General features: G+C 45.5%; 1 protein-coding gene across 1 annotated transcript; it reads left to right on the top strand.

Annotated features, from left to right (window-relative positions):
- Positions 1-1,075: 1,075 nt before the first annotated feature.
- Positions 1,076-3,548, top strand: LOC132012850 (gamma-crystallin F). The gene is made up of 3 exons (XM_059392652.1): positions 1,076-1,084; positions 1,176-1,418; positions 3,276-3,548. Exons 1-3 carry the CDS (start codon positions 1,076-1,078, stop codon positions 3,546-3,548), a joined length of 525 nt encoding a protein of 174 aa, XP_059248635.1.
- The last annotated feature ends 22,557 nt before the right edge of the window (positions 3,549-26,105 follow it).

The raw sequence follows: 26,105 nt of genomic DNA, 5'->3' as shown, positions 1-26,105 counted from the left end.
TAAATTTGTTGCATTTGCATGTTAACTTGTATTTATCAGTAGTAGAACTAATCTTAGCACTTAGTTTGCAAAATTATTAAATAGAAAGTTACCATGTGAGGGGCGGCTGGGTGGTTCAGTCAGTTGGGTGTCTGCCTTCTGCTTGGGTAGTGATCCCAGAGTCCCAGGATGGAGCCCGGCATCCAGCTTCCTGTTCAGTGAGGAGCCTGCTTCTCCCTCTTTCTCTCTGTCTGCTGCTCCCCTACTTGTGCTCACTCTCTCTGTCAAATAAATAAAATCTTTAAGAAAAGAAAGAAAGTTGCTTTGTGAATCGGAACCACCAGTGAGTCAACTCATGAACTCCATAAGTGAGGGTCTCTTTGCCTATGCCATGAGAGGCACCCCAGCTGAGGTGCTGGAGATATCCCCAGTCCAGCCCAGTCTCCAGGGGCAGAGTGGAGGCTGGTGCCTAAACCCAGCTTCCTCAGGGTCCAAGACCCCATTGCCCTTCCTCAAGTGTTAGCAGTCTCTGCTATGCTCACTTGTTAGCCTGCAAGGTCATGGAGAGGTTCTTCCTCTTAGAGGAACTATGGAGAAGACAGGTTCTTCCCCATGTTCCAGATTCTCACATCTTCCCCATGTTCCAGATTCTCACACCAAGAAAATGCTCTCTACTCAAAACGTCTCATGCTGGGGTCCATTCTGAACCTCAGACTCAGTCACTACCCGACTCTGCTACTCAAAAGGAGATGGTCTTGAAATTTAAAACGATAACTGGAATATTTCATTGCAATTATTAACTCGATTAAGGGCTTTTGCTCAGTTCCAAATTCCTAAATAGGCTTCATTTAAAGGCCACAGAGGCACTAAGTGGCAGTTTTAACACGGGTCATCAATTCGAAAACACTGGAGAGTCTAAGAGAAAACATACAATAAGTCCCCCACCCCACCCCCGCAGTCATTATGTAGAAAAGAGAGAGAGAAAATCCCCTCCTCACCCCGCGGGCCCCTTTTGTGTTGCTCCTGCCAACGCAGCAGCCCTCCTGCTATATAGACGCGCGCCAGGGCGGCCCATCACTGACCTCCATCAGCAGCCATGGGGAAGGTGAGCCCAGCGCAGCCGCAGGCCAGGAGGGGCCCCCACACGCTGGGGTCCTGGGCCAGGCCTCTGAGCCTTTCCCTCTCTTGCCTTGCAGATCACTTTCTACGAGGACCGGTGTTTCCAGGGCCGCCACTACGAGTGCAGCAGTGACCACCCGAACCTGCAGCCCTACTTCAGCCGCTGCAACTCGGTGCGCGTGGACAGCGGCTGCTGGATGCTCTATGAGCAGCCCAACTACGCGGGCTGCCAGTACTTCCTGCGGCGCGGGGACTACCCCGACTACCAGCAGTGGATGGGCCTCAGCGACTCGGTCCGCTCCTGCCGCCTCATCCCGCACGTGAGTCCAGCCCCCCAGGCCCTGCTGGGTCCTCCCGCCACATGAGCGCTCCAGACCCGGCTTTCAGACTACGGGGCGGCAGCCTTCTGTTGCTGCTCTATGTTCTCCTTTCCTTTCTGAATATCTCCAAGGATTTCTTCCACTGAAAATGTGGTGCAGTGCTTTTAATTTAAAGATTTATTTTGCTTTGCTAAAATTAAACTCACCTCTACTGGGAAAATTCACGGTGTCCATGGCTCTGGTGACAAATAAAGCAACATGTTGAAACTGGTTCATCAGGTGTCCTGGGGCTAGTTCCTCGGGCTACTTCTCTCTCTTCATCTGTAAAATGGGGCCAATAAAAGTAGCTAAATCTTAGGGTTGGAATAAGGCTGAAAGCAGAGTACCTAGTACATGGCAAGCCACCACTTCCCCTAAATATTAACTATTATTATTATATATGTTATATATATTATTATTATGAACATCAAGTCCCGCTTTTCAGTCAGTCAAAACAACCAACAAGCTGATTCCGGCAGCTCCTGCAAAACCCACTGTTCCCCAAATCAAGCCCCTGCAGCCTGAAATCCCACAGTTGGGGATTCTCTAATCTATGACACAGTCCTGTGGAAATGTGCCGCTTTTGCAAAGTGTGAAACCCACTCTAACCGACTCAAACCCATGCCTTGATGGACCCAGAGGAGCAGGAAGAACCTGAAAGTCCGGGTTTCTCCTTTCCCGTCTGGACTTTTCTAATTATAGACTGAACGGTCCTGTCATTGGCTTCTTGTAAAAGAAGAAAAGACTTGCATGGTTGCGCCACCTGCACCAGGCTGCCGTGAAGACCAAATTAACTGATGTACGTGTGGGTCCTTTCTCAACCGCGGGAGATTCCTTATTAGCCATCTTTCATCCTGCGGACGATCGCTCGTGAGAACTTCTCCTAAAGAGCGTTCCGTGGTGGGAGCAGGAAGACACTGAGACGATCGGCGCCTTCTGGGAAGGGACATAAAAGTAGAGCAAGTGCTCAAGGAAAAATAGGCAGGATTTGCTCCAGACAAAAAGCCTAACTTTCCATTTTTCTAAAGGTTTTATGCTCCCTTGGTCCTGGGCAGGTCTCCTTCATGATCTTTGGCCCCCATGTTGGTTCAATTACATAAGCAGACTTGTAGAAGCGTGTATTAGAACTGACAAATAAATCTCATCCTTGTGATGGCTCTTGACTTTCAGGATCATAGAGAAGCAGGGCTTAAAGCAGATGGAAGGGACTAAGGAGCTGTTGGGGCTGAAATGCCACAGCCCATCTGTGCCTTGCTTTGGGGAAAGCAATTGGATTTCCTTTCTCCCTCCCCTCTTCTAGTACTATCAAGATTCAAAATAATGCCTTTTGCTAGGGATATGTTTGTCTTTTTATTTTAATATACAATTATTTTTATATCATCCAAGGAGAACCCCAGACCACCAAAAGTCTATGAAGGATTGAGCAAAACAATTATATACAAATTGTTACTTAAGAATGGTAGTAAATGGATCCAATTTGTATGCTTCATAAAGGTTGTGCTCCCCCCCCAAAAAAAAACCCTAGGGAGCACCATTTACATATTCATCCCTATCATGGTCTGTGTGAATGGTGGGGTTTTTTGTTTTTTGTTTTTTGGGGTTTTTTTGTTTGTTTATTTGTTTGTTTTTTAGTTTTGCAGTATTCAACCTATCCAGCGGTACACAGGAGCCCTGTTATTGGTAGTCTCCTTCTTTTACTTGGCCACCTTTAATATAGAAAAGACAAAGAGATGCCCATTCCCCGTGTGGGGTGTGTGACTGGTTGCAAAGGGCTAGGTTTTCTGACTTCTCCTCATCTGCTCATTACCAAACCCACAGACCAGCTCCCACAGGATCAGGATCTACGAGCGAGAGGACTACAGGGGCCAGATGGTAGAGATCACTGAGGACTGCTCCTCGCTTCATGACCGCTTCCACTTCAGTGAGATCCACTCCTTCCACGTGCTGGAGGGCTGCTGGATCCTCTACGAGCTGCCCAACTACCGGGGGCGGCAGTACCTGCTGAGACCGGGGGACTACAGGCGCTACCACGACTGGGGGGCCACGAGTGCCCGAGTGGGCTCACTGCGGAGAGCCATGGATTACTATTGAAGTATCTGTACTCTACGCTACTCTCCATCTGGAAACTAATAAAGTATTTCCTGTGTGTTTCATGCAGTCATGGGGTCTCCTTTTCCTTTCAGCCTCCTTGGAAGGGCTCAGCAGAAGGCAAGCAAGCTGGGGAAAATGTCGATTTTCTTGCCCAGATCAGTGGAAAGGGTGGTATGGGGTAGCAGTTGGGAGCACAGCCTCTGGAGCCCAAAGTCCTGATCCAAATCCTTACTAGCTATAGGAGATGGGGCAAGTTCCTTAGCACTCTTGTTTTGCCTTGGTTTTCTACCTTGCAAAGATTGGGGTATTAACATGCTTCGTCTCATAAGATTGTGATGTAGATCACATGAGTTTTTAGTTTTAATTTTTAATTTTCTTACAAGGGTGCCAGACACAAAGTAGGTGCTATATTAACAAGCATTTATAACACAAGTGCTCCTTGGTTATTATGGAGTATTTGGACCTTATAAACGAGTGTTTTTCAAACTATCAATAATGGTCAAGAATCACCTGCTTCAGAATCACTTGGGACAATTGTTAAAATGCTGATTCCTAGACCTCGCCCTCAGCGGCTTCTGACACAAATGGCATTTGAGAACCAGGGTTCTAAATCTAGTTTTTTTGTCCTACAGAACTACATCCCAAAAAGTTCAGTACCTCCATTTTAAACACTATGCTCTGTATTGGGAAATAAGAATGAGTAGAACAGTCCAGAGGGAAAATAGAACTTCCAACAGAATTTTCAAGGTAATTATGCCTGCGCATAGTTTGCTGAAAGGGCTGTAGTGGCCCTAAGGAAGAAGCCCGAGACGCTTGTCAGCGTGTTCTGAGATGCTGCCACGGTGACTTCACCCATCCCTACAAGGACTTTGAACATTCCTGTTACCACAGTAAGAATTATGAACATATGTCATGTGTCAGAGGGACTGGATGGGAGAACCTGGGGGGCTCAGTCAGTTGGGCACCTGCATTTGGCTTAGGTCATGACCTTGGGGTCCTAGGATCCAGCCTGGCCTTAGGCTCCCTGCTCAGTAGGGAGTCTGCTTCTCCCTCTGCTTCTGCCCCTCCCTCTGCTTGTGCTCCCCACTCCCAATTAAATAAATAAAACTTAAAAAAAAAAAAGATACCCCTCCAACAACTTCTGGTATCTTCTCCACGGAATACTAGGAACAGGACAGTGAAACAAAATCATCACACCCACTGGACAGGCAGCATAATGGAGGGATTAGAAGTCTCAAATCTGCCTGGAGTTAGATCTGACTGTTTGGGCTTGAATGGCAACAGTCTTGTGTAAGGCTAGAGTCTTAGGTCAAGTTCCTCCAGACCCAGATCATGAACTAAAGATTCAGGAGGAGGTGATTTATCAGAGAAGTGCTTCTAGGAGGAAAGGTGAGCTAGTAGGGAAGCAAGATAGGGAAAGGCAGAAAGCCAGCTCAGCCTGATTCTGAGGAGAGACCTGGAGCCCGGATCACCCTGTCTAGTGTCTCTTGCCTGGAGGCAAAGAATGGGGAAGGGGGAGGTGGGCAAGGAGGCTGGCGTCTCCACACCAGTCCTTTCTGTCACGGTCACTGGGTGAAGGAGAACACGAAGCGCCCAGACCCCTTCGGATTTCCTTTACCTGCCGGCAAGAGGCAACCTTCAGATCTTCACAGCCCGAGCTATACTAGAGCAGCCAGGTCTTCAGAAGCCGGCGGGAGGGCAGCACGCAGAGCTGGAAAAGATCCGAGGGGATGGCAGCAGAGCCCACTCCTCAGGGTGATGGGCATCATAAAAGCGTGTCCCTTATGCAGAGTGAGAGTCCGATGATACGACACCTGTGCGCGCTCCGCAGTGCCGGGCACGTAGTGAGTTCTCGCCGAGTGTCTACGGTGATGATTCTTATTAGGTTCTGTGGACTGGGAAGAAACGGGTATAAAGGAAGTGAAAATGCCGGACTGACCTTGACCCACAGGGAAGAAAACACAGCAGTTTTCAACGAGAGATTCAGGTTGGCTGAAGTGCTAGAGACCCAGAGGGGAGAAGTGAGAAAGAAGCTAGGCAGATGGTTAAGGCCAGAGCTGGGAGGGAGGTAGCATTCATGGCTGGGGGCCGTGGGGTGGAGGGGGGCACACTGGGGGGAGAGAGGGAAAGTAGCAGACTCCCCACAGAGCACAGAGCCTGACAACAAGGGGCTCAATCCCATGACCCTGAGATCACGACCTGAGCCGAAATCAAGAGTCAGACATTCAGCCCACTGAGCCACCAGGTGCCCCAGGAGGTGGCATTATTGATGAGACCTTGGCTGAGACTGGAATGATGTCAGAAGTCCCTCAACCGGGGCTAGAACCTGAGCTGCAAAACAGAAAAGAATTTGCTAAAAAGGACGAGAGAGAACACAATGCAAGCAAAGCCATTTGAGATGCACAAAAGCAAAACCGATAAAGGAGAAGCGTTGGTGCCAACACGAACGCTGCTCTCTCCGCAGCAGGGTGAACCCCTCTCCTCCGAGAGGATGCAGCTAGTCAGACACACACACCCATAACCTCGTAGTAACTTTGCCAAGAAACACTTCCCTCTTGCTTTAAAAAGCTATTTTTTTCTGAAATGCTCATTTAAATCCTAATAAAACTTGAATTTATCTTTGTTTTTTTTTTTCCCATTGGTATTGAGTTTCAGAATGCAATTGTGCTGTTATGTTTTCATGTAATCTAACAAGTTGGTTATTAGTTTTTATTTTAAGTCATTAAACATATTGAAATATTAAAGTAGAATATGTTTAAAATAAAATACCTGTAAGGAATATTAAAAAAAAAAAAAAGCTATTTTTTCCTCTAAAACCAAAACTGGAGTATAGAATATTGAATATGTCTGTTCCTACTAACTGCTAATGTTTAAAGCAGCTGAAATAAAAAGAGGAAGAGGTGAAGCAGGAAACAGAGACCAGCTAGCTAGTGGGCTGCTGCAGCCTTCAGAAAAAAAGAGGTCACTGGCTTAAGGCAGGTGGCATTCGCAGAGGTGGGAAGCGGTCCCGTTTTGAAAACATGGTGGACACAAAAACTCCTATTCATTCAAGGCGGGTGTGACGGAGAGGGCTGGTCTGCGCCCCTAGAAGGATGAGCTGTCTTCCACCCAAGCAGGGAGAACTGCAAGGGGAGCACCTGTGGGGAGGAAAACCAGGGCTCCCATTTTGGACATGAGGCATTGGAGATGTCTAGGAACAACCAGGTGGAGTGGTTAACTGGACAACTAGTTAGTGGTTAACCAGGCAACCAGTCTGGAGTTCAGGGGAGAGGCACGGGCTGGAGATGAACGTGGGCAAGTCACCCGAGGACAGATGGTATTGAGAGTCATAAATGGGGGAAGGATCCTCAGAACATGTGTGTCGGTGAAGCCTTGGGCACCCCACTTTAAAATGAACGGCTGAGGGGTGCCTGAGTGGTGCAGGAAGTTAAGTGACCAACTCTTGGTTTCGGCTCAGGTTGTGATCCCAGGGTCATGAGATCGAGCCCCGGCGCAGGCTCTGTAAGCTGTGGCATAAGATTGTTTCTCTTGCTCTTCCTCTGTCCCTCCCACCTGCACACTCTCTCTCACTTTCTCTCGGTCTCAAATAAATAAATAAATCTTAAATAAAATAAAATAAAATGTATGGGAGGGAGGGCTAACAAATAATGCTCAAGTTTGACGACTTACCCAATAAAATTTTCTCTTTCATTTAAAACAATTTAATTTAATTTAAAAAAAAAAAAAAAAAAGAGGGGGGTGCCTGGGTGGCTCAGTGAGTTAAGCCTCTGCCTTCCGCTCAGGTCGTGATCCCAGCGTCCTGGGATCAAGCCCCATATTGGGCTCCCTGCTCGGCAGGAAGCCTGTTTCTCCCTCTCCCGCTCCCCCTGCTTGTATTCCCTCTCTCGCTGTGTCTCTTTCTGTCAAATAAATAAATAAAATCTAAAATAAAATAAAAGAGGGTTTTGTGGTTTTTTTTAATAGGGTGCCTGCATGGCTCAGTCAGTTAAGTGTCTGACTCTCGATCTCAGCTCAGGTCTTGGTCTCAGGGTCATGAGTTCAAGCCCCGCATTGGCCTTCACAATGGGTGTGGAGTCTGCTTAAAATATGATAATAATAATAAATTGTAAAAATCTTTAAAGTTTTTTTAAATTAATGGTAATGACTTTTTAGCTAATTCTTAAAAGCAGATAAATCTGGAAACATGGAAGTCAGCAAGAACAAGATAATAAGAAAAGTGAAATCTAATTGTTCTTTCATATCACTTTTGATTTTCTGAGCATTACACTAGAGAGCACTGCCTACCAGTTCATCAGGAAAATTTGGGGGGAGCTCCTAGCTGACTCCACGGAAAGATCATGGGACTCTTGATCATAAGGATGTGAGTTTGAGCCCGTTGGGTGTAGACTACTTTTAAAAAATGTTGAAAGAAAAAAGAAAATTTGGGGGGTGGCTCAGTCTGTTAAGCATCTGTCTTCGGCTCAGGTCATGATCCTGAGGTCCTGGAACCGAATCCCACATCAGGCTCCCGGAGCAGCAGGGAAGTCTGCTTCCCCCACTGCCCCTCACCCTGCTCATGCTCTTTCTCTTTCTCTCAAATAAATAAGCAAAATCTTTTAAAAAAGAAAAAAGAAAAACTGGAAAACTGTAATTGATATTTAAAAATTCCGTGATGCTTATGAACTGATATTCAGAATTATTAAGAGAGAGAGTCAAGGCTTTGAAACTTTAGTGAGAATGACAAGGTCCTAGTACACAATTAACTACCCAAATTAAGGGAGGTTAGTCTTTCTGTAGCACGCAGTCCATGAGAATCACCTGGGCACTTTCAACACACAGATGCCAGACCTGGCGAATCAGAAATCTCCAAGGACTTCCCCGTGCATCCATATGGGTTAGTAAGCTACCCTGACGAGGATTAAGACACTGAACAAGTGGGAAACACTGGGAGGAAGCCTGTGCTCCCGAAATGTGGTCTGTAAACCAGCAAGCAGCACGGAAATGTTCTGGGAGCTTGCTAAGAATGCAGAATCTCGGACCTCACCCCAGCACGCTGAATCAGAATCTGCATTTTAACAAGACCCCTAGATGATTCTTTTGTATGTGTCAACTTGAGAAGCCCCGGGGTAGAGAGTGCCGGCCTGTATCCCTTAAATCCAGCGGAGCACAGATCACCACTGGCTGGCTGTATTCCAGAATCACCCACAGAGCTTTCAAAAATGCTAATGCCTGGGCCACACTCCCGAGGGTTCTGAATGAATCCCATAATTTTCAAATAACTTTTCTCTTCTGATTTAAAATTTATCAACTCACATATCCTCGTTAACTTATTTATTCTAGATATCCAAAAATGCTTAATATTTTAATAACGATTAAGCTTGGTTGGAAAACAGGGTTCGAATCTAGGGTCAAGATGGGGATCCGAACTTCTCTTCAAATTGAAACAACCATCAGGCACGGGCAGAGCAGCTATCTGAGTGCAGGAGTCCTTCCTAGTTACAGGGTCTGCCCTGCCCTGGTGGCAGAATCAGGCAGGGCAGGGAAGGTGCAGGGCTTGGTGGTGGGGGGGGGGGGGGGGGGGGGGGTTGGGGGGGGGGGGGGGCCTAGGGGGGGGGGGAGCGGTGGGAAGCACCGCTGAGCAGACAGGCCCTACAGAGAAAGCCACAGACAGACCCAGTGGCCTGGGGCAATGACTCTTCTCAATGTCCTAGTTGATTTGGCCAGTTGAAATCACTGGAGGATCAAGGAAAAATTTATCTGGTTTGGGAACAAAGTTTTTAGAATATGAAGAACTCTTAGAGCCTAGCTATGGCTAAACTGTCAGCTGAATTCATTCCCAACAAAGTTTCCATTCACAAATCCTCTCTCTTTACCATTGTTCTCACATCTTTCTTACTGATTTATGGTTCCTGTAATAATTCTTCTTTCTCTTTTCTTTTTCAAAACTGTATCTTTTTTTTTTAAAGGAAGATCCATTTTTCTTTTAAGATTTTATTTATTGACAGATAGAGATCACAGGTAGGCAGAGAGAGAGGAGGAAGTAGGCTCCCCACTGAGCAGATAGCCCAATGCGGGGCTCCATTTTTCTTTTAAGATTTTATTTATTGACAGATAGAGATCACAGGTAGGCAGAGAGAGAGGAGGAAGTAGGCTCCCCACTGAGCAGAGAGCCCAATGCGGGGCTCGATCCCAGGACCCTGAGATCATGACCTGAGCCGAGGGCAGAGGCTTAACCCACTGAGCCACCCAGGTGCCCCAGGAAGATCCATTTTTAATTTTTTTCTGATTAAGTATTTTACCTAACATGGGGCTTGAACTCATGACCCTGAAATCAAGTCCCATGCTACACCAAATGAGCCAGCCAGGTACCCCTCTATTTACTTGTTTTTAGTGAAAAGTTGGAAGTCTTTTTTTTTTTTTTTAATATATTTTTTTGTCAGAGAAACAGAACGAGAGCAAGCACAGGCAGACAGAGAGAGAAGCAGGCTCCCCGCTGAGCAAGGAGCCCGATGTGGGACTTGATCCCAGGACACTGGGATCATGACGAGCCAAAGGCAGCTGCTTAACCAACTGAGCCACCCAGGTGTCCCTGAAAAGTTTGAAGACTTTTGCACCACACAGAGACTAACAAAAAAAAAAAAAAAAAAAAAAAGTAGCTTCCTTCTCTTGCGCTTAGAAATGCTTTTACTTAATTTAGATAGGAGCTCCACCCAGTGTTCACCGGAAAAAAACACAAGTATGATTTAAACGCTTTTTCCAAAATCACGTATTTTAAGAAATTTTTTGTACCTTTTAAATACACTCTATTAGGCAGTGTATGCAGGGCAAACTTATTATTAGCCAAAACACGTATTAAACCAATGTAAATGTTATTTAAAAAGCAGGGTTTGAGAGCTTTGTGACTCACTGCGAGCATTTCGTAAGAGCCCCGGAAGGCATGACCATTGGTCTGTGTTCCCTGGAGCAGATGTGGCCCTGTCGGGTGGAGAATCCAGATTTTGCATTGTGACTTTTAACAGCACTCCTGTCTTCTTCCATCTTGCGACACGCAGCAGATCCAATCCATAAAACTTCAAGTTCGTGAGTAAGATACATTCCGCATCCTTCAAATATTTCCTCCACTTCACCGTCAAGCTCAAACCCTATTTACTTAAGAGTTCTCAACCAGTTTTTTTTTAAATATATCCTTTGCATTTTTTTCTTACCATTGTCTATGAATCGTTGGTTACAGAAGTCTGATTAATCTCCTTGGCGGGGGCGGGGGGGTACACAGGAGATCTATTTCAAATCTTGTTGGCTGACTTCCTGTGTTCCTCTGACCCTCTCTCAGTGTCTACAGACATACAAGGATAGCCTTGTCCCACAGGTCTTAAAATCTCTGATCAGTCTGGGTGAAGGCAGAGATCACGAATGGTGTGAGGCGTGGCTCCTCCACTGTCCGTCTTTGCATCTGAAAGTCACAACCTTGGCTCCTTATAATACCACCCAAGCTATGCATCTTGGGGCTCCTTTGAGCGGTATCCTCCAAGCAGTGTTTGTCTTTCTGCCTGAGCACCCCCCCCCCCACTCCCAGTTTACACTGATTTCAGAGGTGAGAGCCGGGAACTGTTGTAGAGCTCACAAATACAGCTCACCTTTCTCATATCCTTTGGGTTCTGTGAAGCGTTCCCGAAAACCTTCACTCTGTGTCCTCCATGGCCAGGGAATGCTACAAACCAGCCCAGATCCAGATCCCTTTGAGGATCTACCAGACTCCAGCTTTGAAGGTGACCCTCTCCCACTCTGATTTTGCAGCCACCTGCCTCACCTTCTCAGGGTCCTGGCCTGGGAAAGAAGATAAATCCTGTCTTACCTCACCATCTCTTCTTTCCAGGAAATCAAACTGTTCTAAGCCAAGTCTTACATGGGACTCCTCCGGACCACCACGCCATTGCCCGTGTTTCATATTCTTGCGCGTGGTTTCCGTGTCCCACGGCCCACTCTTTCCACCGACTTTGTAGTGTCCTTCACCCGTTTTCAAATTTTGTCCCCCAACTTGAATTTTGTTCTTCACAACTCTTCATCTTTACTATGTATTTCATCTTAAAGGCTTTTTTCAGAATTGTTCTATCTCCGTGACTCCTGCCCTCCATTATAAGTCCATATTCAAGGATTCACAGAACACAATTTCACATTTAAGAAGCAGGAGGAGTAAGAAAGGGGGGGGGGTGGCAGCAACAAGAAGCTGAAATTCCCATAAATAATCATTACGACCTTTCGAATACTTCGGTTGGCACGGTTACCATAACCACCCAGCTCCTTTCTGCTGAGAACATTGCTCTTGAATTACCAAGAGCTCATTTTGGGAGTCAAACTTAGATACTGACAGTACCATGAACCAGCTGTGGGACATCAGGGAAGCGACTCACCCTCTCTAACCAAAGCTATAGGTTTCCCATCTGCCTAAGACATAATAATAATAACATAGTGCTGTAAAACTCCTGGCATATAGTAACTCATTCAATGTTAGCTATTATTATTCCATTTTATTTATTTAATTGTCCTAAGTACGATATTTTGTACTTGCTGTGGAATTTTTAAAAATTTCCTGAAGCCCAAAGTTTTAATGTAGGAGGTCCTAGGGTAAGGCAGTTTGGCTGCAAGTGACTCTAAGTGTATTTATGGAGCGACAGTGTCTAGAATACAGAAAACAAAAGATGTGCCATTCTCCAAACTCGTCAAACAATTGTTTCATTGTAGACAATATATTATAAAGGGACCATTACTAAAATCTTATATTTTCTAAAGAAGATGTCAGGATTATGAAGAGTCTAAAAACCATCTCTTGTAAGTAGATAAAGAAACTGGCACTCTTTGAACCAAAGAAGAAAATTGTTAGTATTTTCAGAAACTTAAAATGCTACCATGTGAAAAGGAACCTAGACTATTCTGTGTGAGCCCAGTATAGAATTAATACCAATGGGTATAATTTGGGGGAAGGCTGCTATCAGTTCAACATGAAGGAGATTTTAAAGGAGCCAGACGTATCCAGCAATGCAATGGGAGCCTTGCAGTGCACTCAACGTGGAGTTGACATTCACTGAACAATAAAGAGGATTCCCATGTGGATGGGAACTGAACTGAACAGTGAGTTCTCTGCTTACTCATGGGCGTTTGTTTATGGGATTCCAGGGAGGGAGAGAAGACTCCTTTCATTGCATGTGACAGATCCTCAGCTCCAGAGTTGAAACTGAAACAGGACGAGAAGTAGGAAGGCATAGCTGTTGCCACACAGAGATGGATTCCAAACTCTGATAAACTTTCTGCCGTGTGGGCTTCACCTTTAAACAGCCTTTGTCCGTGGGATGGTCCCTAGACTCCCCAGGATTACCAGATCCCTAGTATCCAAAACCTCCATCTGTCTTTGAAAGTCTAAGCCAGGTCTCTCAAAAGGACTCCTGTTGATCCTGCAGGGGCGAGATGCCACCACAGAGCACGCCTCCGCCAGCCCCGGCCACATGGCCACCACCGTGCTGGGGAAATGGGAACTTGGGACTCCTAGCCCCACGGGGCTTGAGGGGTGGGGAGTAGCTGTCGAGGAGATGTTGGGCTGACAAATGCCAACAGATACCTGCTACAGGGAGACCCTGAATACACAGGTAACAACCATGCCTCTGATTTCTCTGGATGATCCCAAGAAAGGCTTTTTTTTTCCCCCTGTAAGATATTGCCTCGTATTTACAGATGCAAAATATGGACAATGCTTTATTTTTCCATCTGTAAACATTTTTTGCTGATATGTCCACCTTTTCCTTCTATACAAGGTTCTTTCTATTAGGATAATTATAATTACCAAAGTAATCTGGAAGTCCATTTCTTTCTAGAAATCATAACTATAGCAATGCAGGAGCCAATGGGGTTCAACTTGGTGCAAATGAATGGAAATGGAAAACTTAACTTACATAGGTTTAGTTTGTAGATTACCTAGAAATGGGCCACACCCTCCCTATAGGATAAGCTTTTGTCTTAAATGGGACAAAGAGCATCCCAAGATTTTTAAAAATTCCTTTTCAGAAAGTAGAAAGGTTTTGGGTATAGTACAGACCTCATCACAGTGACATCTGCTTAAAGTGCCAAAAAGTAGCTAAATTTCAACTCCTTTGTGGGTATGCACTGCCTAACACCACTGCCCAGAATCTAAATAAAAGTTTATGCTCTTCCTGTTATCTCTGTGGCATTAATTAATTAACCTTTTTAAGTACACACAACACCAATGATAATGGAGTTAATATCGGCAGGAAAACTGTCAAGACTTTAAGATCCCCACAGTCCTCATTGTTTAATACATACGTGCAATTGACTGTTCAAGGTGTGGGTCTGTATTTATTGAAATGGAGCTCTGTTCATGATATTTTAAGTAAATAACATTTGTCAAAGGAGCCTCATGTTTCTCTGTGCATGTAGGAAACAGTCGTGAAAAACCAACATTACAATGTTAATGGCACTTGTCTCCAAGGTATGGGGTTCAAGATGACATAAATTGTTGTTAGGCTCTTTGTTTCGATGAATATTTATGAATTATATAATAAGAAAGAAAAAGGAAAATAAATAAAAATTTACAATTTTGTCTCCAAACCAAACTGCCTTAATCATAAGTGCCTGGAGGTCAGGGGACTGACTTGGCTCAATATATACCAGGGAGCAGTTAAGACCTTCTCTGTATTAAGTATCACTGTAAAACTCAGAAAATAAATGTCACATACATATAGTCCTGGATACCCGAGAGAGATGAGCATTCATGAAACTGATTCAAAATGGAACAAGAAATACATGCTGTGAGGGTTTAATGTAATTCTGTGGCAGTGAGCAAAGAGACATGGGGGTGGTCTGTAAAGCACGGAAGTCAAGGCAAAAACAGAGACATATCAGAATGGGTGCTCATGGTCCTGGGGCTGAACTGGGATCCCAAAGAAGTGACATGGGTGAGCGTCAGGACTCAGGGCAAAAGTGATGTGCCAAACGGTATGGAAGCATTTCCCATATTTTCACAACCAGTCCAGGAAGGACTGCATCTGCAAAATTTAGTGCAAGGAGTGGCAATGAGGAAGAATATTCCAGACAGAGAAAAGGGCAGATCTGAAGACACGGAGGGGAGGCAATGTCCTGGGTAGTCTGGGTAGTGTCCCAGATGCCTCGCATGGGGTTAGGAAGGGCATAGCTCCTTGCTGATGCTTGTGCCCTGGGAAGATAAGTACCCTGAGAACTCCCAGCACTGTCTGCCCCAGCCACCCCTGCCCCCCTGCTCTGGTGGGAGATCCCTGGGGGGGAGGGGCAGGCACTTCCTTGGGTCAAGAGAGAGAAAAAAGCAGACACTGACAGCCCAAAGCTGGGAGCTGGCCTGGCATTCAACGAGGCCATCATATTTTCCAACATAAACAATTCACAGAATGTTATGATCAGTTGAGGCCACTCTGTGACGGTGCTGGAGCCAGAGAGAAACAAGACCAGTCCCCGCCATGTCCGATCACGACAAGCAAGAACAAGGACACCAAAAAAGGCAAAGATGACCAAACGTTCCAGATAACAGTGAGTGAGGGCTACTTCTTTCCCATTACGCTTTAGCCTCCCTCCATTCCTCCCACCTCCTAGATCATATTGAGATAACAGAACTGATCCCACCTTACAGCCCTCCTCCAAATCACCTAACACAAGACCAAATCCCATACTGGCCCCTCCAAACCCCATCCTACTAGGCTGCCCCCTGGTATGCAACCCCCCCTTGTTGCAACAAGTATCCATAAACTCAACTTTGTTCAGCCATAGCTGTGCTCCTGGTGGTCTTTGGCTGACGGCTGAAAGGCAGCAGAATATGCCATCCCAAAATATGCCTCCTTGACATAAGGATTCCTTTGAGCCGATAATTTTTAAGAAACAGCAGACACAAGAGGAGCTCTGAGAACAGAGTACAAATTACCTTTTTGTAAGGAACATTTACATTGACCAAAAAAATCCGGGTTTTTTGGTGCCTTTATAAATGTCTCTCTCTCTGTACCAGAAAGAGAAAGAAGAATGAGGAAATCCCAAGGGACTCTTATCAACAGAGAAAGCAACAACTTAGAGCTATAAAACAAACCTTACCCTTGTTTCCACGCTTTTCTCAATAGCCTCCCCGAACTGGGCTCCCCCCTGTACCTCAACATCTTTCTTTTGTCTTAACTTAAAGATGGTATTTAAGTTGGTGGCTTGGACTGTCTTGGGGAGTGACTTAAGAGTTTCCCTGGGAACCTCACATATGTACATGAGGTCTACATGTTAATAAACTCTGGTTTTCCCCCTCTTTATCTGTGTTTTATTATAGTGTTTCAACCAAGAACTCGGAAGGTAGAAAGTTATTTTTCCTTCTCTGAACTTTTGACCCACTGGGACACACCACTTGCCCCAGAACCTGCCAATGGGATCCTGGATATCTGGCAGAAACTGGTAAAGGATAAGATGTCTTACCAAAGTCCGCTCTCCCAGATCTCTGCCTGCAATACTCAATCAAGAAAGGAAGATAAAATTTCACTTTGACCTTTCCTTTCCAAATTCAGATTAGCGGTAGAAAAACATTGGTAGGAATTAATTCTCTGAAACATGACTCACGTGAGTTTGGTTTTGGGGTAACCACTGGTTATTGATCCTTTGGTTACTGCTTTCCTTTTTTTTTTTTTTTTTTAAATTTATTTATTTGACAGACGGAGATCACAAGTAGGCAGAGAGGCAGGCAGAGAGAGAGAGAGAGAGGGAAGCAGGTTCCCTGCCGAGCAGAGAGCCCGACGCGGGACTCGATCCCAGGACGCTGAGATCATGACCTGAGCCGAAGGCAGCGGCTTAACCCACTGAGCCACCCAGGCGCCCCACTCTTATCTCATTTTGTGTCCTGAGAACTTCGCTGACTTTTAGGAAGCCCCTAAGGATGGGGGCTGGTCGCCCTGGAAACTGACCTAAATTACAATATTGGAACTTTCAGAACCACCCTCGCTTCCAGGTCAGGAGAAAGGAATGGGGCTGGAGATCGAGCCCCGCGTCCGGGTCCCTGCTCAGCAGAAAGCCTGTTTCTCCCTCTCCTACTCCCCCTGCTTGGGTTCCCTCTGTCACTATGTCTCTCTCTATCAAATAAATAAAAATCTTTAAAACAAATAAAATTAAAATACAATGGTGACACTGGGAATGGACCTCTTTCCAACCCCCCCCCCTTTCTCATTAGAGCAATTAATTTTAATGTTTCTATTAGCTCAGAAGCAAACAAAAAAAAAAAAAATTCCCTATGAGGTGCAATACACATTATCATCATTTTAGAGATAAAACCGATTGACATGGTTAAGATGATGGTCCACCGAGGTTTGAGAACATAGGAACATACTGAAATTCTTTAAGCATCTGGAATATATTGGCAGATACGGAGGCTGAGTTATTGGCAGGGATCACCCACCCGTCAGCGAGCAGGGACTAGCAGGCGTTGAAAGAGCCGCAGCTCGGGAAGGCCGCCCGCGCTTTGATCATCTTTCTTCCTGCCATTAAAATCTGCTGATTTTAATAATTGACTATTATGGTGTTTCCAAGGCCTGGTGCCAATCACTTCACACCCATTTCAATCCTTTCACAGCAGCCCTAGGAGTTAAGACACGAGTCCTACCTGCTGTAACCCGGACACACGTTCAGAACCGTTACATGATGAACCCAGGGCTCCGCAGCCACAGAGGGAGCAGAGCCCGGACTGGAAGTCGGATCTTCCTGATTCCAGAGTCCTCACTTTTCACCAGGAAGCTCTCCTGCCTCTGTGTGGAGGGAGACACGGGGTAGCTAGGGGAGGGGGCAGAAGACACAGAGACACGTGTGCACTATCTCCCAGAGCATGCCGTTTTTAGCCATGATTTACCTGAAGGTTGTAATGTCATCCTAAACAGAGGCAGAGGCAGGGGAAGAGCCTCCCCCCACCCCCCACCCCCACACACAAGAAGCCTGCAAACAAAGAAGAGAAAGACCATCAAAAAACTTGAAAGCGAGAGCTGTTTGAGTTTGAGATTTCAGGCCTGTAACAGGTGTGCAGTGGGATCCCAGCTTCCAAGGGACGTTCTTGCAATACGTGTGCAGGCCTAGCCTGGCGGTAATTGGCCCACCTCCCTGTCAACGATCCTGTTTCATCTGGGGAGGAACGGGCTCGCTGAGCCAGCACTCATGTTTCTACTACAGGACGACGGCAGGGGTCTCCTCATAGAGACCATTCGTACAAGATCAACAAGGAAAGAGAATGAAGACAGGGAAAGTGCCGCACTAGCCCAGTAAGTCACTGTCGGCGAGAAAACAGTAAGGATGCGCTCCGATGTTGCTGTCGGAGAACAGAGGAAACCTGTCTCTGTGCTCCTAGGAGGACCAGGAATAGGAGGGCAGGATGCCCCTGCAGTCAGCCATCTCGGTAGTGAGGAGGGGGCTGGCCACTTGGCTGGAAAAGATGCTGCTGAGTCCGTGAGGGGAGGGCCACAGACCTACGATGCAGAGACTTGGGGGTGCGGACAGTCTCCTCGTAGAATTCTTTTAAAAAGAAATTTTGTCAGCCCAGGCCTGGAAAACCCATAGCATTATGATTATGACTTATCATCTTGAATTAAAAATAATATGACATTTTTGGAGGTTTCGCTTTTTATAGAAAGGGAGGGAGATAGGCAGAGGGAAAGGGAGAGAAAGAACCTTAAGAAGGCTCCATGCCTAGCACGGACCCAGACTCCAGGTTCCATCTCACAACCCTGAAACCATGACCCTGAGATCACAACCTGAGCTGAAATCGAGAATTGGATGCTTACCCGACAAGCCATCCAGGAGTGCCCCCGCCCCACTTTTTTGTTGTTTTTATAGAAGAAAAGTGTGCCAAGATAGTTACCTGAAGGGCTAGGAAGTCCAAGATCTATCTTCAGAAGACAGAAGACATAGAGGAAACTTCGACTTGGAAGGAGCGGCTGAGAAGACCCAGGGAAAGAGTGGACACAACTCTGCAAGGCAAGCTAGGGGTTCCCGGCAGGAGTTTCCTAACACAGGAGCAGAGACCTGCTCTCTACTCCAACAGAGGATTTCCCGGGTAAATGACCAAGTTCGAGAGAGGCACAAATGCCAGTAAGTCCTGAGTTCTCATCAGTGGTCAAAAAGACCCAGTGAGGCATAGCGACAGAACATTGCTAGCAGGACCTAACGCTGTGTCAATAAAAAGGATAATGGGAGCCATGAAGATGGGCCTCGAGCACTTGGCCAGGTGCCTGGAAACCACGTCCAAGAGGCTTCTGCATGAGTCTGGGCTTCTGTCCCAATGGGGCACTCAGGGGAGATGGTGAGGCAGGTGAAGCAGAACATAATTCCCACAAGAGGGACAGGCGGGCTGGTGGGGAGAAGGCGCTTGGTGTCCAGGCAGCAATCTGGGATTTTGTTCACCTCTAGTGCTTCTGAGAACACTGATTTTAACATAAGTTGGTTCCTAAGTCAACTCTCTCCTTGGCCTTGTGATTAGAAGGGCAGAGCCTAGGGTGCCTGAGTGGCTCAGTGGGTTGAGCCGCTGCCTTCGGCCCAGGTCATGATCTCAGGGTCCTGGGATTGAACCCCGCATCGGGCTCTCTGCTCAGCAGGGAGCCTGCTTCCCTCTCTCTCTCTCTCTCTGCCTGCCTCTCCATCTACTTGTGATCTCTCTCTCTCTCTCTCTGTCAAATAAATAAATAAATAAATACATCTTAGAAGGGCAGAGCCTTTAGGTACCAGGAGCTGCTGGCCCTGGCGGGTACTTGAGCAGATAGACAGAGAAGGTCCCAGAAGGGCCAAACTCAATGTTGGCTCAGAAACAGGGGAAGACCTGCGGTGACAGCACACATTCACTCACTGATAGTTCAACACAGACTCAGCAAGCATTTATGCTGCCCCAGGAACCAGCGCTGCTGAGGTAAGTCTAGAAATTTCAGAGATGGTAAGATAGGTGCTACCATCAGGGAGACAGGGGAGGGGACTGACACAGACTGAGCCCCTCTCTGTAACAGCCTCTGGAAATGCAAAGAGGACCAAGACAGAGCCTTTCCCCTTAAGGAGCTGGGAGTCTAGCAGGAGAGCCAGGCCCACAGTTAACTCAATGAGGTAAAAATGTGGTTACCTGCGTAGGAGCTGAGGATGTGCAGGGCTGCAGAGGCGAGGAAGAAGTGAATCCTTCCAGCGTCAGTAAGGAGAATTCCAGAAAAGGATTTGCTGTCTTCCAAAGAGATGACATTGGAAATGGAGTTTAAAGTCTGAGTAAGAATCGAACCACAGAGAAAGAGCAGAAGGACGCCCTTACCGCCCGAACGTCGTGAGAAAGCCTGGAACACACGTAGACATGACAGGGCGTGGTGCGTTAGGCGGACTGTGAGGAACCCCCAGTGGCTGGAGGAAGAAGGTGGGTCACAGGTCAGGGGTGAGAGGTCAGAGAAGACCCTGGAGAGATTGGGTGGAGCAGGCTATGAAGGACTTACAAATAATAGGGGACCACGGAAGGCCTTCAACAGGCTTGGTGCACCTGGACCTATTTCCTTAAAGACAAAGGACTGATAAACAGAAGGAGGGGCAGAAGCAGGACGCCAGGGAGCCTCGAGCGAGTGCGGAGAACTGGGCCAAGTCCAGAGGACCGGCCCCACCCAAAAGGGACGGCCACCTCCCACCCAGGAGGCCCCGTGCGGCCAGATCTCCTCACTTTCCACAAAAATCTAGAACTATACATTCTGATGGTGACTATCCACCCACCATTCTGACTTTTAATACTGGCTTAAACATTAATTTTTATATTTTTAAGATTTTATTTATTTAGGAGACGGGGATGGGGGGAGAAGCAGACTCCCTGCTGATCAGGGAGCCCGACATGGAGCTCGACATGGGGCTCGATCCCAGGACCCTGAGATCATGACCTGAGCTGAAGGCAGAGGCTTAACCCACTGAGCTACCCAGGCGCCCCTTGGCTTAGACTTTTAAAAATCACCCTGTGCGGCAAGCAAAATTTCCTCAGTTACACTTCTGCATAATTAGGATCAAAGGAGACATTGAAAATTAAGTCAGAATAGTTTGGTAATTAAGCCCTGGAATCAGACTGACGTGGGTTTGAAATCAGGTTTTCCCGCTAACCAGTTAGGAGGCCAGAGTGAGTTAGATGAGCCTCTCTGAGCCTCAACAGCAAGGTGGTTGGCTGGGTTGTTGTGAAGAACAAACTAATATGCAAAGCATTTAGCAAAGAATTTGGTATCTACTCTGTACTCAATAGATGTAAGCTTCTGTTGTTCTAACTGTTGTATGATCGATTCTGTACATTTGATTATGCAGTCAATGTATTATTCTCCTTAAGTTGAGTTTAAGATTTAAAGCACAAGTAACTACTGCAAAATTAAGAAAAGAAAAAAAAAAATCCAAAACCCTTCTATTTCCCCAGTTTTGATATCCATAGTAGTAAGAAAAGTAAGGAAAAATGTAACCAATATTATTTACCACCCTTCAGGGAGAAAAAAAAACAACAACAGGAAATATGGACCTAAAATTCATGGACTCTTTCTCCCAAAAATATGCAGTAATTACATTTTTAAGTGAGCCTCGACCTTTCTCTCCCTTCCTTTAAAGTCTTGCATATAAGTTTTAACTTAGCAAAAAAAAAATGTCCAGCTTTCATTTTCAATAATAATGGAGCTTTGTAGACATCTTTAATAACCTAACCTAAACTTAAAATTAAAGGCAAAGTTGATTTCTTAAAGAAGCGGATATGAACAAATATCTCACTTGCTAGAGATAAGTGTTCAGTGTTTTACACTTAATCCTCAAAATGCTTTTTTTTTTTCTTTTTTGAAGTAGGCTCCACAATAGACATGGAGCCCCACAGGGGACTCACTCACGAACCTGAGATCACAACCTGAGCTGAGATCAAGAGTCAGATGCGTAACTGACTGAGCCACCCAGGCGCCCAGCTTTACACAGAGAACACCAAGGAGAAGATCACCTGTCGTGTGACCTACGCTTGGAGTTTCATTTGTCTTTTGGCAAAATAGGAAAAGTAAGATCAGCCTCCCGGGTCAGAATGGAGGTAACTCTGAACTGAGGCTACTGTTGCACTGTTGGGCAGGACTCATCCAATGGCAAGAGACTGAAAACTAGTCTTTAAAATAATAATAATAATATTTTATTTATCCATTTGACAGCAAGAGATCACCAGCAGGCAGAGAGGCAGGCGGGGGGGGGGGGGGGGGGGGAGAAGCAGGCTCCCCGCTGAGCAGAGAGCCCAATGTGGGGCTCGATCCCAGGACCCTGAGGTCACAACCGGAGTTGAAGGTAGAAGCTTAACGCACTGAACCACCCAGGCACCCCCAACTCACGCAGTCTTAAACAAAAAAAGAGAATTTGCTGGTCTATGTAATCTAAAAGCTCTAGGCATGGATGGGTGCCGGGGTTCAGACGAGATCATTAGCAGTCCTTCCCCGTAGCGCTCTGCCTCCCTCAGCTCTGGCTTTATTGCCAACAGGCTCTTTCCTTATGGTGGACCTCAGCAGCTCCTGGCTGACCGCATCCTGTGTCTCAGAATCCCAGGGGAGAGCTCTGAAAAAGTCTTGACATTGAGTCGCACCAGCCTAGCTTGAGTTAATTTCTACTTTCCTGAGGTAGTCACTGGGGTCAGTGGAATAGGGTGCTCTGAATGGCTGAAAAGGAAACCTGAACTAAATCCTAGAGTTGGGGAATAGAGTCCATGAGACCTAAGCTATGCAGAATGAGAATGAAGAAAGGGCATTCCCCTAAAGAACACAGGGCACTAGAAACTGGTGTGGATGCCCGGCAGGAAAAAAAAAAAAATGTTTGCCACCCGGGTGATGTCCACTGCAAAATCCAAAGAAAGTCAGTAACTCGTTTGTTTTCGTTTTTTTTTTTTTTAAGATTTATGTACTCATTTGAGAGAGTGGGGGGTGGGGGGCAGAGGGAGAGAAAGTCTTTTTTTAAAAGATTTTATTTATTTATTAGAGACAGAGCACAAGCATGGGGAAGAGCAGGCAGAGGGAGAGGAAGAAGCAGGTTCCCTGCTTCCCTGCGGAGTTCCCTGCTGAGCAGGGAGCCTGACTCAGGGCTTGATCCCCAACCCTGGGATCATGACCCAAGCCAAAGGCAGACACCAGGTGCCCTTTTTCTTTCTTTCTTTCTTTCTTTCTTTCTTTCTTTCTTTCTTTCTTTCTTTTTTTTTTTTTTAAGATTTTATTATTTATTCATTTGACGAAGAGCACAAGCAGGGAGAGGTGCAGAGGGAAAAGGAGTCTCCTCACTGAGCAGGGGCCCTGAGAACATGACCTGAGCCAAAGGCAGATGCTTAACTGCTTGTTAAGTTAAACTGAACCCCCAAGCCACCTCCAGATCTCAGGACCCTGAGATCATGACCTGAGCCAAAACCAAGAGTTGGACCCTTAACCGACTATACCACCCAGATGCCCTGGTCAGGAGCTTATTTTATGTCACAGCATGTAGCAAATACCCCAGCTACTCAATGGGCCAGCTAGCTACCCACTCCATTACTATGAGGAACACAGATGCTGAAGTCTATTGATAACATCCTGATTTCTCAGGTCAACACCCTGTCAACTTCAACTTTATAAAGCAGAACAGGATTTCCTTCTTCCTTGGAATTTAGAATGGTTTTTTCACATGATCCTGGAAGAACTTAGGGTTAAGTAAGGGCTTCCTGTTGATGAAAGTAAGTGGACCCGGGAATGGAATTGATGTGTAAAGCTGCAAGATTGTTCTACCACAAACTGTCTAAACACAAGGGTCAATGGCCTTGCTGATCTCTTCAAGGCCTGAGAGTGATCTGCAAAGTAATCCCATTCCTTTGAATGGCCAAGTCTTCCCACAACCATAGGTCTAAATATGGCCCTTTAATCTCTTATCTCGTTTTGAAAACCAGACTTGGAACTTCTGTAAAGTTCTACAACCAAGGCTTTGTAAGGCTCCCGCTTGTAACTAGCAGTGGGAGTGTATGACGAGAAGAGGTTTGATCTGGGGTCACAAGAGCCCAATACGCTTCTTGTTAGTTGCATGGTTTTATGGAACCCTCTGAGCTTCCGTTTCCTTTTCTGTCATAGACCAACACCAATTCCTGCCCTATCTGCCTCACGGGCCTTTTGTGAGGAGCAAATGCAATAATGTTCCAGAAGCCGATATGTACCTGGAACTTGTTTTCCTTCACCACAAGGGCAGACACATGTAATTAGTCTACGTAAAACCGCTGTTTACTATGGACATTGGCGAGGGTATGTGCTATGGTGAGTGCTGTGAAGTGTGTAAACCTGGTGATTCACAGACCTGTACCCCTGGGGATAAAAATTTATTATATGTTTATAAAAAATAAAAAATTTAAAAACAAACACTGTTTACAGAGCCGCTCAACTTCAAACGCGTCCCTGGACTCTCCCCCAAGTGGGCAGCCTCTCATATTTGACCATTTTAATAAATGTGGATAGAAGTTCATTTAAAGCTTAGCCTCCCTGCCTTTTAGGGAAACAATCGTATTTTCTCCTTTCATAAAGATAGTTATGAATTGCTTGGTGGGTTTTCATTTCTTTCTCTGTAATTCATCAATTTTTACCCTTAGATTGTGAAAATGTTTCCTGAGACAGTATTTTTTTAATCCGTGTGTGGTTTCTGGCTGCTATTTTTTTTCCATCTTGAGTTTTTATTTCTTTAAGGGGTATATATCCCTCTTCAGTGTCTGGTAAATTCTCCGCTACCTCCTCTTATTTATTTCCTCTCTGCACAAACCATCAATGCAGCATCTTCTCAAACCCCCTCAGCCCATCACTCTGAGACGTTCTATCAGACCAGTGGTTTTCCATGCTGGCTGCACATTTGAATTACCTGGGGAGTTTTTCCAAAAACCCTGAAGCTTGGCTTCACCCCAAAGATGAGACTGAGTTATTCTGATGCAGGGCTGAGACATCCTAATGTTTTTAAAGTTCCTCAGCCAATTCTAATGTGTAGGCAAGACCGGTAACTACAGGTTGCCTTCTGGACAAAATGTTTGTTTGTTTGTTTGTTTATGTAATTTCTATGCCCAACATAGGGTTTGAACTCACAACCCCAAGATCAAGAGTTGCATGTTCTTCCGACTGAGCCAGCCAGGTGCCTCATGCACCAAGTGTTTAAATAGTTGCCACCATTGCACACAAGGCAAATAGTTTTCTTTGCAAACAGTTTTATTTGCAAAGAAAAATCATTTTCTTTGCAAATAGTTTTCTTTCTATTTCAAGTAGTTTTCTTTCTTACAATGTCTTAATCTGTAAGATTTTATTTTATTTTATTTCTAAGAAATAAAATAAAATATTATATTGAAATTATATATATTATATTAAAATTATATATATTATATATTTATTATATATATTATATTATAAATATTATAAATATTATATATAAAATTATATTAAAATATAAAATAAAATATTTTATTTTATAAGAAATAAAATAAAATATTTTATTTTATTTCTTTGAAAGAGATTTATTTTATTTTATAAGATTTTATTTTATTTCTTTGAAAGAGAGAGAGAGCACAAGCAGTGACAGACAGTGACAGGAGTGACAGGAAGAGGGAGAAGCAGGCTTCCTGCTGAGCAAGGAGCCTGATGTGGGACTCAACCCAGGACCCTGGGATCATGACCTGAGCCAAAGGCAGACGCTTCACTGACTGAGCCACCCAGGCACCCCAAGACATTGTAATTGTCAATTCAACAGAACTTCAAAACCAGTTCTATAAGGTTGGGTATATCTCGTGGGCTCTATAACCACAGGGCTACTTGGTCTGTGAGGGAATGTCACATCCTTGCAAGGTCTGCTTCTTGTTTCCAACTGTACTGTCCGCTCAATCTGACTTCTTCAGCTTGGCCCATGGCCCAGCTTCTTAGACACTATTGTGTACTTTACCAGAGGCACAGATCCAACCTACCACGTTGGATGGAAGACCGGATTAGGAGACTATGAAGTTAGAGAAGTTGGGGGCCAAAAGCCTCAGAGGCCATAGTAAGGCCTCTGTTCTATAGACAAGAAGGAGCTCCCATGTTAGGGTTATGCAGAGAAGTTATACTATCCTAGGTAATTCTTTGAAATCTCTCTTGGCTTTGTAGACAGGTTGGTGAGAGGAAACGCGGTAGGCCGGTAATGATTGCAACATTTGGGGCCAGTTTTGCTGGGCTCTGAGCTAATAAATTTCAGTGGGAAGGGTGAGGCATCAATCAGCAGCAGCTTACACAGAACTTTCAGGAAATATTTACGTAAACACTTGATCTAATCCAACTACTTACCCCATCAGTATCGTCCTCGGGTTCAATATCCAGGGCCTCACCCCTTCCCCTTAAAAAAGACAGGGGTACCTATAGAATTACTTGATAATAATAAAATGCCACGTTTGATTAGGGCTTCACAATTTACAAAGGACTTTCTCAAAGTCTCTCTTGATCCCTGTCCCAACCCTGCAGGCATGAATATCCTCACTTTAACAGATGAGACTCAGGGATGTGTGATTTGCCCAAAGCCCCAGAAATGGAAGTGGGC

Source organism: Mustela nigripes, chromosome 3 (genome assembly GCF_022355385.1).
Source record: "Mustela nigripes isolate SB6536 chromosome 3, MUSNIG.SB6536, whole genome shotgun sequence".
Taxonomy (NCBI): domain Eukaryota; kingdom Metazoa; phylum Chordata; class Mammalia; order Carnivora; family Mustelidae; genus Mustela; species Mustela nigripes.
The sequence above is the reverse complement of the archived record's forward strand: the minus strand, read 5'-3'. Positions and strand labels throughout refer to the sequence as shown.

Bases quoted from the DNA above. Each gene is read 5' to 3' on its own strand.
- LOC132012850 (XM_059392652.1), top strand. The intron at 1,419-3,275 runs GTGAGTCCAGCC...CCAAACCCACAG, and splicing joins CCTGCCGCCTCATCCCGCAC to ACCAGCTCCCACAGGATCAG.